Source organism: Podarcis erhardii (genome assembly GCF_964252035.2).
Source record: "Podarcis erhardii genome assembly, chromosome: 1".
In the NCBI taxonomy this organism is placed as follows: Eukaryota; Metazoa; Chordata; class Lepidosauria; order Squamata; family Lacertidae; genus Podarcis; species Podarcis erhardii.
The window spans coordinates 94,107,817-94,125,394 of NC_138497.1; the positions used below are offsets into that span (position 1 = coordinate 94,107,817).

Sequence of the window (17,578 nt, forward strand, 5' to 3'; positions counted from 1 at the left end):
CAACTTTCGGGCACCCCCCCCCAAATCATAAACCTCATTCTCATGCTTCCTACCCACTCATACTCTCCACCCACAACATACAATTAAGAGGTAGATTCTTACCACCACCCATCTGAAACCTTTGTGGTGCTTGGTCTCCAATTTCTGTTACCACATTCAAACAGCTGGTGCCAACACAAAGCAAAGCCATATCATGCCTACAATTTCACCTGAAATGCCTGGGTGAAAATGATTCATTTTCAGTTGTTGACTAAAAGGAGGGAGGGAGGGAGACAAAGAGAGTTCCAGAATTGAGGTGCTGCTTGCTGGATTTCAGTGGGGTTAGCATTCTAGCGGTTAAGTATTAGAGACAGGCAAACTAGCTTTTATTGCTTTTTGTCTTGTACTCTGATTTCCAAATGTATTCTCACACATTCCTTTCTTATTTTAACTGGTAATGGGTTCATATTTGTATGCTGCTATTTTTATAATTATTAATTACTCAACCTCTATGAACCTTGTGTGTTTTCTTGGGATTAAACTTTGGCTCTGAATCCTACTTGGTCAAACTGCTACTGAGTAATGTGGGCTTGTTGCTCAAGAGGCAGTGTTCTCAGCGGCGTAGCGTGGGCTGTCAGCACCCGGGGCAAGGCAAGTAATTTGCGCCCCCTAACCTGGGGCAAGGCAAGTAATTTGCGCCCCCTAATCCGGGGCAAGGCAAGTAATTTGCGCCCCTAACCCCTAACCTGCCGCCGCTGCCAGACGCGCGCACAGCTCGTCGGTTCCGCGAGACATGGGGCTCTGCTGCAGCCTGCGCCCGAGGCTCTTCGGCAACTTTGGAGGCGGCGAGCACGCCCCCCCCATGTTGCGCCCGGTGCGGCTGGCCCCCCCTGCACCCCCCACGCTACGCCACTGAGTGTTCTGGTTCTTTATCTCTTGCTTTCCTATCTAGCTCTTGCACACTGTTCAGTGTACAGCCCAGGATTCTCCTGGCTCAGGTTGAGTGGACTAACAGGAGTGGTGGCAGCATCTGCTGTGCAGGGCTGGTTTTACCCTAGTCATTTGGCACCTTCTACACCAAAGGGTAGCTAGTGCTCAGGTCTTGAGTGCCGAGAGTCTCTTACAGCTCCTATGTATATCCATTTTGCCAGTTTGTAGTTGTCAAGTGAGCCAGGGCTAACAGATAAGTTTAGTGGTTCTTGAAGGCCCATACCGTGGATCCACACTTCACTGAAGTGTAAATGGAAGTGTCCTGTCCCCTGTGCTGAATGCTTCTGAGTAGGAGGTTTTGGCCCAAGAGACGTAAAAAAAAAAAAAAGTTGGTTAACCCTCCAGTGGCTGATGCAGTAGTGGGCATGGCCAAAGTAGGTATGACCAACAGAGATTCACACAAACATTCAACACACATACACACCAACACACATTCAGATAAGTAGTTAGGCAGGCAGATGTACACACATACACATGTTCATACAATTTCCCCAATACACATTCACTCTTCTGTTGATTTCTCATCACTACATTGGGCTGGGAGACGTTCCATTCCTCCTAGGCCAGCATGGCAATGGGGAGGAAGAATAGTCCTTCCTCTTCAGTTATCAGAACCTCCCCCTGCCCCAGCCCATCACTGCAATGGGGAAGAAAGCTTTCCAATTACCTTGCAAAGTTGTCTCTTCTTCATCTAAGGTGGCATTAGTGCTTAGCAAAGAGGAAGGACTATTCCCTTAGAGTTAACACCTAGGAGCAGCAGTGCCCAAGAGGGAGAAGAAGTGCCTTTGTAGGATTAGTGGAGGTCAAGAGGAAAATAAACAGACCCTTTGGCAGAGGGCTGGCTGGTCAGTCACAGGGAGAAGCTTTGTGGGCCCAATGCAGCCCACAGAGTTGCCACCCCTACTCCACAGCAATGGGATTCCTGTCTTTCTGGCACCCAAATTCAATCAGGGCTAAAACCCTACTACACATTGACCATATTGAGAGACTGTTCATGGTTGCGATCATCTGGTCTAGTACCTGCTCTGATATGAAGCATCTTCGACCCCTTGTCTAAAACCATCCTTGGCAGCTCCCTTCCATCTCCCACAACTTATTTTGCAGTAGGTGTTGTTGTCTTTTGTTTCCTTAAAAGTGAAACTGCTTCCAGTTGTTTACATTTAGTGGACTTTAAAAGAGCAATCTTGCTACCAGACATTCAACCTAAGCCCTTGCAGCTACCAGTTAGGTGCCTTATCAATCTGTGTGCTCAGGTTCCTGGGCAAATATGGATTTAGGGCACTTCTGCAGCACTGGATGCCAAGCCCAGGGGGTGCCACAGGGTGTCACAACTACTGTATGATCTAGTGACCATGCAAAATGGAAGGCAAGAGGTAGAGGGGTGCCAAATTTTGGCCTTGCACCACTGAAATTTGAAAGACCAAAGTCCACCCCTGTCCTGGATGGAATGAACTTCTGCCATGTGCTTTTTTGTAAGAGTCTTTTAAGCATTCTTTAAAATTTGGTATCCTTATTGTGTAAGCTATGAGTACTTTCTAGGGAAATTTCTAGTTTGAAAGAGACTTCCAATTAGTGTTGACCACCTACTGATTTTATGGGCTACAGAGATGTAGCTTGTTGAACTCACAGTAACAGTGGGTTGAAGGCCTGGGAGTTGGAGTTCATCAGTCGTCCCCCCCCCCAAAAAAAAAAATCATGTAAAGTTCAGGTATGATACTCTCATTATAAAAGTGTTTAAAAGGTGTAAATATGTATAAAAATACTTGAGGAAGCATTTATTAATTCTACATTTTACATAGGTAGGAATCCTCTGGCCCTCCATATGTTGCTGGACTGCAACATCCACAGTCTCTGATCTCTAGCTGCACTGGTTGCTGGGGATGATGAAACTGGAATCCAACAACATCTGGAGGACCACAAGTTCCCCATTTTCTGGTTTTTTAAAAAAAGAAATCGAAGAAAATAAAGTGCCTGGATGTTCCATATCTCACACCAGCAGTAATTAGAAAGGCAAACAGATTTCTCCTGCAATTACTAGAGGGTGTAGCAAACAATGGATTGTGCCTCTTTTTTGTATGATATATGTTTTAAAGTAACAGATGCTAAATGAATGAATGAATGAACATGCACTTTTAAACTCCCCCCGTGGTGCATATTTGTTTTGTATTCAAGCAAGGAAGCAGCTCTAAATTTCCAGGTCTTCACTGTTCCAAAAAGTTGTTATTTATCACTCCGAACATTCACAAACACCCGTGTTAAACATCTTTTATAAATCTGCTTACAGAGCCAGAGAGTCAAATATTACAATGTGTTTCTAGAGTCACTCTGTTAGCTGTATTGAGACTGGGGTACCTTATTTCACTTTTTCAACACTCACACTTTTGTCTGCTTGTATCATTTATCAATTATAATTTGTCAATCATACCACAGAAAGTGAGCCCCAGACTAGTTCATTTGAAATATGAGGGGTGCACTATACCTGAATAAATGCACAACTGAACAATCACTAATGGAAAGCAAACTTGAAGGCTTCCTTTTCGTTCCCAGGGAAATAATGGAAACAATTCTGAAGTTTTTCCCTGCAGATGAAGGCATCTGAAATTCCCTCCAGTTTCACATGGCAGTGCCGGATATTTTGAAATGCAAAAAGAGGGGAGAAGGGTGGACCTCAATATATATTTAATATAATAGGTTTATACTATTTGGTAGTCTATGATATTTATTTGGGTGGACGTGTGTATATCATAGCACCAGAAAGTTTAACAGTAGACTGTATTTTACTCCAGTGGCACCTTCTCAATCTATGTTTCCATCTTTCTTATTTGTTGCTTTGCCAAACTGTTTATTAACGGACACAAAGGGAAAAAAGAGACTGAGAGGTTGGCCTATTTGTAATTCTTATTCTGTCCTCTGTTTCGTCTTCTTCCTATCAACATAGCAGTGTATGATGCACTGAGAACTACTCCAACCTGACCCGCGGATTCTGGGTAAAATCATTCACCTTGATCAAGCCGTCTGGCCCAATGCTGTGTAGGGAACATAAAAAAAAAAGAGGTTTGCTCAACCAGCAATACTTGATCTTTATGAAACATTCTAAACTTTTATCTCACAAACATAATTGTAGCACCATCTTCTGTCTTTCCAGATGCCATTCTTCCTTCTACCTCAGTGAAGCACAGATTTTAAAAGAACTACACTGGGTGCAGGCAGCGTAGTCCAAATTAGTCTGTGAGTCGAGGAATGCCACAAGGTGGCAGCAATCATATATAGTTTGAAATACAGGATGCTTTGACACAAAACACTTTTCCCAAGATAGAGCCAAAGGGGATAGGAAAGTTGGGATTTAAAACGTATGCCTAAATAAGCAATTCTTGCTATCAGTGGCCGCAACAGTAGCGTTAACTATAATAAATCAGGGATTATGATCAAAAGATTTCTAAAGAGATCCCACAACCTCAGTGGGCATGGAAAAATATATTAAATTCTTAAGTATCAGAATCAACAGGTATAGTGGTTAGAGTGGTGGACTGGGGCATGGTGGACCAGGATTCAAATCCCCACTCAAGTCATGAAGCTCACCGGGTGACCTTTGTTCAGTCATTGCCTCACAGAGTTGTGAGGATAAAATGGGGAGGGGGAGAAACATGTATACCAGCTTGAATTCCTTGATGGGGCTTCCAACTGGACACAATCCCAAGTTTTTAGAGACATGGTATATCAAACTGGGATTTTTTCCAGTCCTGATTTCGGTTTAATGTGAGGATGTCCTGTCCTGTGAACAAACTGGCCCTAGGACTTAGCAATATCTGTCCCTATAGCTGTAAAAACTACTGCACTTCAATACCATACAGGAGGGTAAAACCTATGATGCAAATAGCCACACGCCTTGACATTTACGTTAGCTGTATGTATTAGATATACTGGGGTTACTTACATCTCCTGCTCAATATAATTCAGCATTCGACTAACATGAGATGCTGAAATCTCCCCATCTACTTCAGCGATGTAAGTGTAGAGAAACTGGAAAGTGCTGAAGGGGATACGGGCAGGTCCACTGTCATTCTCATTGGATAAAACCTCACATATTATCTTCAGAGTTTTTGCAATAGTCTATTAAAAAGATAAGAAGAATTAGTATCTAAGTTTGCCATTCATAATAAAGCAACTAGTTATTATTCATTTCTAGAAATACTAAAAAAGAAATAGCTCAGTGTCTGGCTATAAAGCCATAAAGCAGGGATAGCAATTGTGGTGTCCTCCAGATGTTGTGGCCCAACTCCCTTCAGCCCTGCCCAGTTGGGAAATGGTCAGGGATGGTGAGAGTTGCTGGCCAAAATGTCTGGGGGGGCCCCACATTGGCTACCCTTGCCATAAACAGAAGAGTGAGCAACTGTTTATTTATGTGACTCAACTAAACAGTCACAGCTTCTTTGCCAGAAGTCCTGAGAATTATAGTTAGGTGGTAAGTATAGTTCTGGATATAACCGCTATGCTGTGGTGGTTTATGGTGTAGTGATTAGAATAGGGGAATGCCAGGTTCAAATCTCCACACAATTATGAAGCTCTAAGGTGAGTTTGGGCAATCATGATTTCCCGGCCTAGTCTTACCTCACAGGGTTATTGTGAGGAGGATAATAAGGGTGTGGAGGGCCTTGTACAAATTATGTGAAGCTTAAATTTTTAAGGTAGGTGTTTCTTGATAAACATCTCTATTATGGAAAGCCACACCAAAAATGCAGTTTAGTTTTAATGTGCTAAGATGTATCAAAGAACAGTGGCCACAGGGCAGAGTTACTGTGATACTAATGATTTCAGTGAGATTAAGCACACTTTAATATCTGATAGACTGCGGCCAATTACTATATACATTGGGCTTTATATACTCTCTTAAAAATTATATATATTGGCACCTTATAGTAACAATAACAGTAATACATTAATGTACAACATTGTACATAAGGAGATACTGTCTAGGAAAGTTGATGTTTGAGTTGCTCTGTTTTGGTAAATGACTGTTTCCTGATAAACAAAAAAACAATATCTATTAGCTCTGTCTGCTTTTTATCTTTTGCTCACCTGAAGTCAAAATCTTCTCTGAAATCAGAATTATCTCCACAGCTGCTAACTGTAATGTTATAAATATAAGATTATGACTTCAGGTGAGGAAGAAGTCTGCAGGAACAGACAAATTCACAAACACAAAAAGCCAGATTCATAAATGGTGCCCCTAAAACAGGCTAAAGGGTAGGAGAGAGAAACAGAAAATACAATGGATTGTGATAAAGTTTTGGATGTAAGATTACAACAGTTCATTCCGAAAGATACATTAATCAGCCTATATTAATACAATCAGTGGTCATATGAAGAGTAATGTTAACCCACATTGTTAAGTGTCTTTATAGCATTAGATGCACTTCTGCAGATAATAGCTGCCATCAGGACAGCTGCAACAGTGGGATTCTTAGGGCTTCTACCATGTTGTGAGAATGTGGCAACCCATGATTAGCTGGATGTTATACCAATCCAGCTTTATTCCTTGTAAATTTGCAACCTCCCTTTCTTACATGTAAAAGCAATAATTTCTGTGGAATATGTTTATGTTCATGAATGAGGGAGAGGCCTAAATATCCATACAATATTATCTTACGTTGGTCCAATTTAATAATTCAAATTGCAAAAGTAAAGATTGGGTTCTTGTTGTTTTTCAAATCGAGGCTACTGTATTAAGGGAGATTGGTATTACTTGTGATTCATCCAAAAAAGAGCCCACCAGACAAATATGGTGTAACAAAATCCAGTATTGAAACTCATCTGGGATCTTGTGCAGTTGCCATGGAAAAGAGGGGGAGAAAGGGTGGAGACTGTAGCTGTTAGCTGGTGAACTATCTTAAGGTTGAAGGGCTTTTACAAAGCTTATATGATGTGCAGTTCCTCATGGTAGGAAGAGTACGGAAAGTAGGTACAGTGTAGGGAATAGGACAACTCGGCCACTAATGGTGACCCTCCCAACAGCACCAGATTTACTGCAATGTGAAAATGTCCTCTGCCCTTTTAATTCTTCACACACAGCAGAATACAGTGGTAGAATCCAAGCTTGGGGGGATTGTAGAGTGGATTGTACCAATTCGAATTGATGTTTAGAATTGCCATTCACAGTAAGAAGAAAATTAGGACTCTGAGGACCAAAATACTTTAGTAGCCTGCTCCTTGCTGTGCTACTTTTCAACTTGTATTTTTAAAAACTCACAGCAGAATATTTTTTAAAAAGTGATTTCCTCTACACCTGAAATGGTACCCATCTACTACCACTTCTGAAATCTATAGCCTCCTTCCCAGCTCTTTCTGCTCTGTGCGTAGAAGCAGACCTGGGTGAGGCCATATTAGGAACAAATGGGCAGCCAAGGTGTTCTTTCTCCATTAACCCAGGTAATACCTTCATACAACAGTCCAATAAGTTGTGCTTGTTGTTCTCGCTTTCCTTCTGTTCTGGGACTGCAAAAATACAGGAAGGGAGGCTGCTGCAGTAAGGCCCATTAGGTGGCAGCTGGTTCTGCCTTTCACTGCTTCCTGAGTGAAACTACAAGCTCTTAATAATAATCCACATGACATAGACCCACTAAAAGTAAATACTAATTATTTAAGGAATCTAAACATATCGGAAATTCAAAAGAAAAAGAACTTACAACTCCAAGAGAGCTGCAGGCCAGAGCTAAAAACTTCAGCCATTCAATTTCTTCAGTAAAGTGTCCAACGTTCATAATACTGTCAAATAGGTCTGTAGGAAGATTGAGCACCTTCCACATCTGGGCTAGCTCATCTACGTGGATTATCAGCCTCCCGCCCACCTGGAAAGAAATATTGGCAATATCTATCATAAGTGAATAAATGACTGCAGGTTTTTTGTTTTTATCTAGATCTCGTCACCTGCTTTAGTGCCAGGAATTCCTTCCTAATCGTACAAATTTCAGAGATGGTAAGCATTCTGTTTGCTTTGTAGAATCAGTAAAAATAAATAAAAATGTACGAGATCACGGAACTAAGATACAGCTAAGCAGATTGGGATGTTGGTTGAATCCTTGCTCTGTTCTTTGTAAGAAGGAGTATGTTGCTGCTTTGATATTTTTTACTGTAAGTGTCTAGGCAAAGAATGAGACAGTACATGCCACAGGCATGTACTAACTGTTTTAGAAAATGTTGTGCTGAGTTTGTATTAACTGTTGGTTCTGCTTTGTGCCATGATATCTTGTTGTACTCCTCCCAAAAAGTAAGTAGGATGTAATCATGTCTGCATCTTCTTAGTTCTGTGATGGGGCAGGGTATCCTTGCTTATTTGTATATGCCAGTTTATAAATATATTAATACATAACTGTCTGGTACCAAGACTGAGCCTTAATTATGAGGTGACATACACAGACCTAATGTAGATCTTTTGAAAATGGACCAGGTGACATTCAAACTGCTGTTATACTGACTTGACATCTACTAGGCTGGAAAACGCTGAGGGTGCAGGTACTGGGGTGGCGCAGCTGCACCAAGAACTAATTCACCTTCTGCTTCTAGTCTAGTATATGGCTACACCAGGATTGTTTGATTCTAAACTTGCAAAAACAAGTACAGGACTGCTGCTTTTACTGCAGATTCCTACTGTGCAAGAAGGAGAAAATGGACTTACCCAGTCCACTTTTTTTGGCAGGGGAAAACTATATCTTATATCTTAGGACCCCACTGCTGGATAATATGCTAATGCTTCCATATCTTATTGATTGATTGATTGATTGATTAGATTTATATTCCAGCCTTTCTCTCAAAAGCTGCAAGGAGTCTCACTCTCTGTGTTCATTCCAAATGTAGTAGATGGTGCTTGAACTCATAGTAGCAAATATTTAAGAAATAAGTTTGTGAGACTGCACTGATTGGCCATGTGCTTTGAGATTATTCCACCATTTTGTTATTTTAATATTCAATATGCAGCTGTTGAAAAGTTAATGACATGGCACAGTTTTAAGAGGTGTCCACAGCAGGTCTACTGCCTTTCAGTGTGTTGTTTTAAACCCTTCACTGCGAGTTGTGCAGCACTGTCCTGAACATGTTTACTCAAACTTAATCTCTACTTCTGAGTAAGCATATTTAGGATTACAGCCTTAGTATACAGCCATAACCTTGGGAAGCAGTATTTCTGGAAAAGGTTTAATTATGATGTTGAGCTTTTGCATCTATAGCTCTCTGTTTCTTGTGCAGGCTGTGCAATCTGTACAAACAATGCTAGGTTTTCCTTATGTATTAAGTGTCCCAAAGAAGAGGATCAGGCAGATGAGGGTCATGTGGATCTTGAATGGACCTGAATTCAATGTAGAAAAGCAGGCAGGGGCTTTGGAACAATATGTTGACACTGTCCACTTGGGAATAAATGATGCCACTAACACTGGGGATGTCTATTTTGGGGATATTATCACCCACCCAGTTAATGAAGTTGGTATGCTGTGTCTGCTTTTGAGTGCCATTGTGGGCACAAGAAGAATATAGGAATGAATTCATACACACAGGGGAGAATGCCCTAGATATGCAGGAGTATATATTTTGTTCTTGAAGCTACCAACATGAGTTTGACCAAACTGCGGGAGGCAGTGGAAGACAGGAGTACCTGGCGTGCTCTGGTCCATGGGGTCACGAAGAGTTGGACATGGCTAACTAAACAACAATATATTTTGAAAAAGACCTTTGTACCCCAGAACAAGAAAGAACACAGGGATACACATGTGTGCTATCCACATGCTGTCTATTCATGTTGAAGCAGAAAGCAGGACACTAGTGATAGCTCTCAGCTCTCTAGAGTTAGCTGAAGGGAAGCAAGCAGTTGTCTTTCAACTGGAGGCCTGAAATGTGTTTAAATGTGTACAAATCTCCCAGGTCACTTCCCCTTCTCTAGATCCTTTGAACTGTCAGTTGGCATTTGTCCTTTCAGGGTTTATCCATACTTCCCATTGCTTTGTGCTTTCTGGGCTTTTCAGATTCATATCTGAGTGGGTTTTGTCCCAGGGCTTTCCTCAGGAAAACCCCTGTTTTACCACTGAATCAGAACAAACAGCAATCTGCAGAAAACCTGCTTGCCGTTTGTTCCAATTCAGTGGTAAAATATGGGTTTTTCTGGGGAAAGCACCAGGACCAAAAATAATAAATAAGTAACCACTTGGACACAGACTTGGAAAGCCCAGACTTGTACCTAGGAAGCACAAAGCAAAGGTAAGCAGGGTGCTTCCTAGACTGGTAACTGGGGGTAAGATAGGTGTGTGCTTGAATGGAGAAGCAATATCTCTGCACACCATAGTTTTCAGAGGAGTGTACATTTGGTTATATATTTGAGTGAGCACCTGCATATGGGATGCACATCTGCTTTTGGAGCCTGATTTCTCACGGGCACACAAGTACTAAAGTTTCTAGGGATTATTTGAGCTGCAGGTTGTCAATCACAGACACCTGTAGAATCTTCATGACTTCGAATCTGCCACTTGAATTAATAAACTGCTGTATATTTCTTAGCCACTCTAAAGGGTACTCCAGGGCTATAAAATATTCTGGGTAGTGCTAAAATGATCTTTCCATCATCACAAGCATTTCTGCTGGCCAAACAAAATCATCTCCCATCTCCTCCCCCACCCTGCACACTGTTCTAGGGATTCGAGGAGGGTGCAGGGGGAAGAGGGGGAGGAAGTCCCATTGTGCTAGTGGGACTCATTGTGGTGCACCCTGCTAGCTCAACAACCTAGGTGAAAATGGCCCATAGTTTATTAGGACTGAAATCAAATTCCAGTGAATAGGAGCCAGCATCAAATGTGCAGGTCTCAGTACTGTGCTGATGTGAAGATACTAACATCCTAAAATTCAAGGAGTTGTTTCTGGAGTAAGGAACTTATCTTGTGTAAATATATTGTGGGAGAAAATGGAGAAACAGTAGTAGCACAGAAGCACTGTGCATCACTAACTGGATCATAAATCCTGTGGTGGTGTATACTCGCTGTCTTCCTAAATAATACATCCTCTTCCACCTGTTCTCTGCTCAAAATGAAAGGCTTAAAAACACAAAAATGGGATCCATTTAACCCATATTGGTACAATAACTGAGCAGTTATGGTTGGTTAGTTTTTTTGTGAAGAAATTCAAAGCTTGCTATGCTGCTGGTGGTATGAAAATTTTGCATGAAAAGCTACAGATATTGATTCAGAGTACATATGAAAAGATGTCCATGTTCTAATCATAAAGCCCAGTTGTGCATTTTTTCAGCTAATTTGTAAAAATAATACTTGGGCTACAGGGGCGGCATCTCACCCTCAGGATTGTGGATGCCCATCGCTGTAATGTCGGCTCCTCCAAAAATGAACACGACATTGCACATTGTGTGTGTGACATCACATGCACCATGTGCAAGCATGTATATGTGATGTTGCACGTCCATGTTGCAGCATCGGCTGCTCCTCTTCCTCCTTTTCTACGGGGAGGGGCATGGACTCAGAAGCAGAGAGACTGCCTCCATGTCCAAGCCCCCGCACTGGAAAAGGGTGCCTCACTTGCTGACTGTGCAGGGTGGAGCTGAACTACTACTCTCTCTGAGGCAGCACCACAGAGGCTAGCTGGCTGCCTCTCTCCAGCTTTGCTCATTGACTTTGTGGGTGCTTGGCCCCCACAATTATATTTTTGTGGGTGCCCAAGCACCCATGGTCCCCTGGAGTTGGCTTCTATGCCAGGCTATAACTGGGTATTGATGAACTAAACATTGGAGTAATTGATTGCATTGCATTGTGCTTACAGTTACAGAAAGAAGCTGGTCATGCTGCTGAAGAGAACTTTATCATGCTGATTCTCCCTTTTCTTCTGTGTAACAAGGGGATGAGAACATTTGAGAGGATGGTATAGATAATGGGTAGGGAACCCTTTTCAATTCCCTTTTAGGCAATCTTCTGAGGGCAACATGCTAGCAGTGGGCAGGACCAAAGCAAAAGTGGGTGGAGCGGTCTGTGGAGAAACCTGAGGGCCAGATAGAAATCCCCAAGTCCTAGTATAGATGGCTTGCTTCTTATGTGGTTGCATGCAGAGAGTGACAAGCAAGTTACTACTTTGTAAGTTGTCATCTTTATTCATTGTTTGAGTTCTCACAGGGTGGTGAACTATAACTGATGACTTACTATAAACATGACCATCTGCGTTGCTTTGCTTCTCCCTGACATGCAAGGGAAATAAACCACAATTCCTGGCTTAGCATTATGTCCAAACCAGGGTTGTGGTTTGTAGTGTTCCAAACAAACCACAATCAGTATGCTAAGTACAAACTTTGGTTGCAGACTGTGGTTTGCTTGGAGCAAAACAAACCATGATCTCTGGTTTGCATGTAATGTTAAGCCATGGTTTATTTCTCCCCAGGGAGGATCAAAGCAGCTCAGATTGGCACATTCAGAGTAATACATGAATTGTTGTTTATCATGAGGTGCAAATGAAGTCAGTGTTTAAAATTAGAGCGTGCACAAAGTATTGCTTACCTATGTGTACCAGGAAGGTTGTGGAACTAGGCTTGAATGTAATAAAAGTAAAGGAATTATGAAGAGCAATAATCTTTTAAATAGTCTTCCTACTTTGGCAGAAGTCTTGTAACCTCTTGTAATAGTTATATTCTGTCTGTATGCATCTTACAATGTGAACAAAAAGTAGCAGATATAAGACTGAAGGCAATTACTGGAACCGTGTCCAAAACCAATATGAAATAGTAGAGTACAAACACTCAAGCCTCTTATGTACTTGCCCCAAAATGGAAAGGAGATGTTTCTTACTCTCTGGTGTAAGACCTTCAAGAGCTCTGGTGTAAGCTCTGCACAGTTTGATAAAGGGACTCTATCTGGTCGTTCTCTTACAGGAGGATTCTCTCCACGGGCCATAGCATTAAAATAGCTAGACAGAAAGAAAACAGCAGGTGTTTGCATTTTAGCAAAATATGTTAACAAAAAGTGTGACTAGAATTTGGCTATTTGTTTTCAAGTTTATAAATGACATATTAAAGCTCAACAGTGAAAACTCATAAAGTACGCATATCAAAAGGACATAGCTTGAAGGCACATGACACAGCATCCTTATTGAAATTTAGCAGCTCAGTTCTGGTTAGTGATGGATAGGGGACAGCCTGGAAATTATGTAAGCTGCCTTTCTACAACGAGGAAAGATGGGATATTGTAATACAGTGGTACCTTGGTTCTCAAACTTAATCCGTTCTGGGAGTCTGTTTGACTCTCAAAACCATTTGAAAACCAAGGCGCAGCTACCGATTGGCTGCAGGAGACTACCAAGTTACCACTGTATAAGGGTGGGAAGCCTGACCTTCTGAATATTGTTGGTCCGGAACTCTCATTGTCTCTGACCATTGACTGTGGTGGCTGGGACTGGTTGGAGTTCGACAACATCTGCAGGGTCAAATGTTCCCCCCACTTGTCATGGTGGTAGCTGATAATAGGAGGGGGAATCACATGAGAGCAACAGGCCTGATTGTAGCCTCTTTGCAGTAAAAGGGCATTTCCTCTCCCTCACTGCCTTCTGCCTTAGCTTGTATGACCACTGAGGCTGGTGATGTGCCACTGGTTGTGCTTCTCCATCAAACTCTACCACTGCTGGCCAGGAGTTAGGATTGAAGCCTGAGCTATTATTTATGCTTAATTTGAAATGTGGTTGTCTGTTCACCGAGGCGGGTAGTGCTTATGTATGCTGGGTAGTAGAGTTTTCATTATTTGGCTATGACAGTGATAGCAGTTTTTGTTCACATACTACAGTTTTGCAATACTCCCACCCACATTGATCTTGGTGTTTTTGGTTTTTGTTTTGCAAAAACCGCTTGAAAATGTTGCACATGAGAAAATGAAAGTCATGTGTGACTGTTGGTCTATATTCCTTTAGGTTTCAGGGGATGTATTTTCTCTGGATTTGTTATTTACTGTAGCCTAGGGTGTCTTGAGGGATATTTTGCTCCCTGAACTTATTCCACCCAGGGTTCCCTGTGGCAAGCATAGGGCAGTTCTTCATAAAATGGTGCTGGTCATTCTTTAATGAAAGCTGCATTAATTCCTGATACCAAATAATTGCTACCCATCTTTGCCTGAAAAAAGTGTGTTCTCAAAAAGTATTGGGGAAATGCCATAAACATAGAATTCCACAAGTGAACCTATAAACTATTAAGTATAGTATCAATTTTAAGGATACAGTTTTTTAGAGTAAAATATTAAACTTACTCAGAAGACCATTGAATCAGATCTGGAGGCTGTGTCCGAATGGCAGCTTTTGTAAACTGCTTCAACAAATCTGGAAGCTCCGGAGGGATGCATACTTGTTTGTCTGTTTGTGGCATAATTCCTGTGCCTGTTAGAAAAAATAGCAACCTTCTCTGTTAAGTGTCGGAAAACACATTGCAATTACCCACTGAAGCAACCCTTCGGTCAAAGTTCTTTTTTATCCTATAAACTTGTGTGGTGCTATAAAAATGTTGAAAAACAGAAGGCAGGCAGTACCACGCAAGAAAAGCACATAACCTTTTACATTTGAGTTCTTACTCATTTCACTAAATCACTTTGTATTTTATAACGTTGTGTAATAGTAGCTATATAATTGTGAATTTTACATTTCTATTGTTGGGGAATCCTCCCCCTGCTGAATTTGTCTGGTAATGAACTTCTACGTGCCTATTATGAAGTCCCTGAACATTGTGCAGATTTCTAGAGTGCATTATCAGTGCATCTAAGGTGCTGTCCACACCTGTTGGGCCCATCCATTATCATCACTCACGAAAAGAATGTACCCTTGACCATGTCCAATACACCATTGTAGTTGTGCTTTCTAGGTGAAGGCTGACAAGCAATCTTTTGCACAATAAGAAAAAATAAGAAAATCTGCAAAAGGCAGGCAGGATCTCTGACTGTCTGTACAGAGTCTGTGTCTGTACAGCATGTACAAATTCAGACTTTCAGTGAATGTGAGGCGGTTGAGACCAGCAGGTGTAATTTGGATTCTCTTCCCTGCTAGCATTCACTGACCATCAGTACACACAGAGCTACTGATGAGTCCTTATGCACACCCCAGTTTCTCCAGAATTAGAAAATTTAGGCATTTTTGAATACAGTAGATCCTATACAATGATAGTTTTCAACATGACAGGTCAGCCTCCCGCAGAAAGCATGGTCCGTTGCTAAGGACAATGTTCCTCTATGAGTGCAGGACTAATGCGTCTCTTGTGAGAAAGCTTTATTCCTCTGGGAATGTCAAAAGTATTTCTTTCTCACTTGGCAGTAATAGACTATGATGCATGTGTCCACAGCTGCAGTGCAACTGCTGTTGCAGTGGCTGCAATCCTATGGTTGCAACTGCATCTAATTAGGCACCCTCTGCCCACCCCTTTGCGATATGAAATATTCCCTTTGCTGGTGATAGGAATAATTTATTCCAGTTGTAGAAACTTTGGATAAATGCATATAATGATCACCCAGCCATACCCCCACCAAAATACAAAAAAATAAAAGGGAACTCAAGGAAGTGAAGAGGTCTTGATGAGGCAGGGCTTGGGGGATTTGTACAGAGCAAACGTCTTACAGAAGCAGTTTCACAGACCACTTAGCAAGCAACAAGCACTTGCAAATATATTTTTGTAACTCTGCCACCCCATTCCAGCTACCCTATCTCTATTCTTTCCATCCACGCACTGTCACTATCTCATGTTGGTCTCCCGTACAAATTTGTCCCCAGTCTTTGGCATTGGGCTTGCATCTAACAGACCTTGCACAGATCCACAACATACATTTTAAACACATCCAGCACACATTTGAAGCACACGACTTGTGCCAAAGAATCCTGGGAACTGTAGTTTGTCAAGGGTGCTAGGGACGGTAGCTTCAGGCCAGGAAACTACAGCTCCCGGGACTGTTTGGGGGAAGTAACTGGGCTTTAAATGTGTGTTGGATGTGCTTTCGTGGTGTGGTTCTGCCCCTTGTTGATGTCGGAGATTAGCAAAGTGGGATAAGAATTCTGTCCCCCAGGGTGGTTTTGTCCTGTATTACCGGAGGCTGAGACGACTCAGCCTCTTCGTGAAGATCGCCCAGCTGCTGTTTTGGGACAGTCACACCAGGCTTTATCGGGGGCTTCACGCTGCTTCCACCCAAGATGGGCCCTTGCATTAACTCAGGACTGCGCCCTTTGTTTCCCTGCAGCTCTAGGTATCCTAGCAACTGGTGCTCTACCTCACAAAGGCACTGATTCTGTCAGCTGCCTTTGCTGGCAGTAAACAGTGAGACACTTGAAAAGGTCATGGGGTTCTTAGTGGGGAGTTAAGAGAGCTTCATCAGGGTGGGGTTGGGGAGCCTCAAACTCCATGGGTAGGACAGGTATTTTAGATAAATTTTAGGGCTTTCACTATCTCCTAGATATCCATAAAATGAATTTTATGGGTTTCAAGGTTTGCTTGATTCTATGGGCATGGCTGCATGGATTTGTCCTGTTGTTTCTACACTGTCATGTAAATCTGTTGTACACCATCTAGGTTTCTTTCCAATAACACCTGCCATTTTCACTCTTTTGTGGGGCAGAGGAAGTTTGAGTTAGTAAGGTGTGGCAGTGATAAAACAAAGATGACCAGGAGGAAAAATTCTAATCACAGTTGTGGGGAGAAAGAAGTGTTGCTTTTATGGGGGAAAGGGCTGCCTGATGAGGGCTGCAAAATGCTGCTGAGAATGCTTACTGCTGCCTGTCTTCTCTAACCCATTGGTACTGTGACCATTTGCACATAGACAAGAGAATGTTGCACCAAAGCAGAGAACAAAAGGCAACAGAGCTTTGCATAGAATATTAGTGTGCTAAATATATATGTAGAGATGGAAATGTGGAAATAATTACTATAATTTAAATAGAAATATAATGCATGTCACCATAGCGGGGAAGCCTATAGTCAGGTGGCTTGTGTGCTTGCTCTGTCTGATGTCCAGGTGCTAACTGTTGATGGACAAGTTCAAGGTCGCTGCTCTGCCTTCTTATGCTTTTCTAATCTTCAAACCAGACTTGGATTGGACATTCCTTCTAATAGAGGATGCCTTCAAATGGAGGGCTGTCCTCTGACAATGCTTTAAACAGAGGACTACCCTTGGGAAAGTAGGTCACATGGCTACCCTTAGTATTAGATGGTGTTTCATTGGCATAAACCACTTCCAAACCATTTTGGATTCCCAAAGAAACTTCTAGTATGTTAATATTTCTGTAGTTCCATCCTGTGTCTGTAGCCGAAAAGAACCAAATAAAGCAATATATGTTCAATATGATTGTTACCCACACATTAAGGAAGCTGTTGTGTTTTTAAACTGATCTTAATAATGTATTTTTACATTGTGGGCCCAGTCGCAGTGCTGCCCACCCCTCGTTAGTGTCTATAAATGATTAATAACTCAGGCAGACAACAATCTGGATTAATATTGGCCACAACTTTATTGATTACAGAATGTATGTGGGATTTTGGCTCAGGCATTGGGTGTATCCATTCCAGCCTCCTGCTGGAGGACTGGAACTGCTGCAGGTGTGTGCCAGGATTGTGGCCTCTCCAAGATGT

At 42.0% G+C, this 17,578-nt stretch overlaps 1 protein-coding gene and 1 long non-coding RNA gene across 2 annotated transcripts; one reads left to right on the top strand and one right to left on the bottom strand.

Annotated features, from left to right (window-relative positions):
- Positions 1-3,848: 3,848 nt before the first annotated feature.
- Positions 3,849-16,200, bottom strand: ROPN1 (rhophilin associated tail protein 1). The gene is made up of 6 exons (XM_081873743.1): positions 16,044-16,200; positions 14,229-14,355; positions 12,786-12,903; positions 7,653-7,814; positions 4,904-5,079; positions 3,849-3,995 (listed from the first exon to the last, which is right to left on the bottom strand). The coding sequence occupies exons 2-6, from the start codon at positions 14,342-14,344 to the stop codon at positions 3,929-3,931; spliced, it is 639 nt and encodes a 212-aa protein (XP_081729869.1). The 5' UTR covers positions 14,345-14,355; positions 16,044-16,200; the 3' UTR covers positions 3,849-3,928.
- LOC309348888 lies at positions 5,086-12,768 on the top strand. Its single transcript, XR_014159581.1, has 3 exons — positions 5,086-5,431; positions 7,884-7,942; positions 11,773-12,768. It is a non-coding gene; the product is annotated as an uncharacterized lncRNA (long non-coding RNA).
- Positions 16,201-17,578: the final 1,378 nt, after the last annotated feature.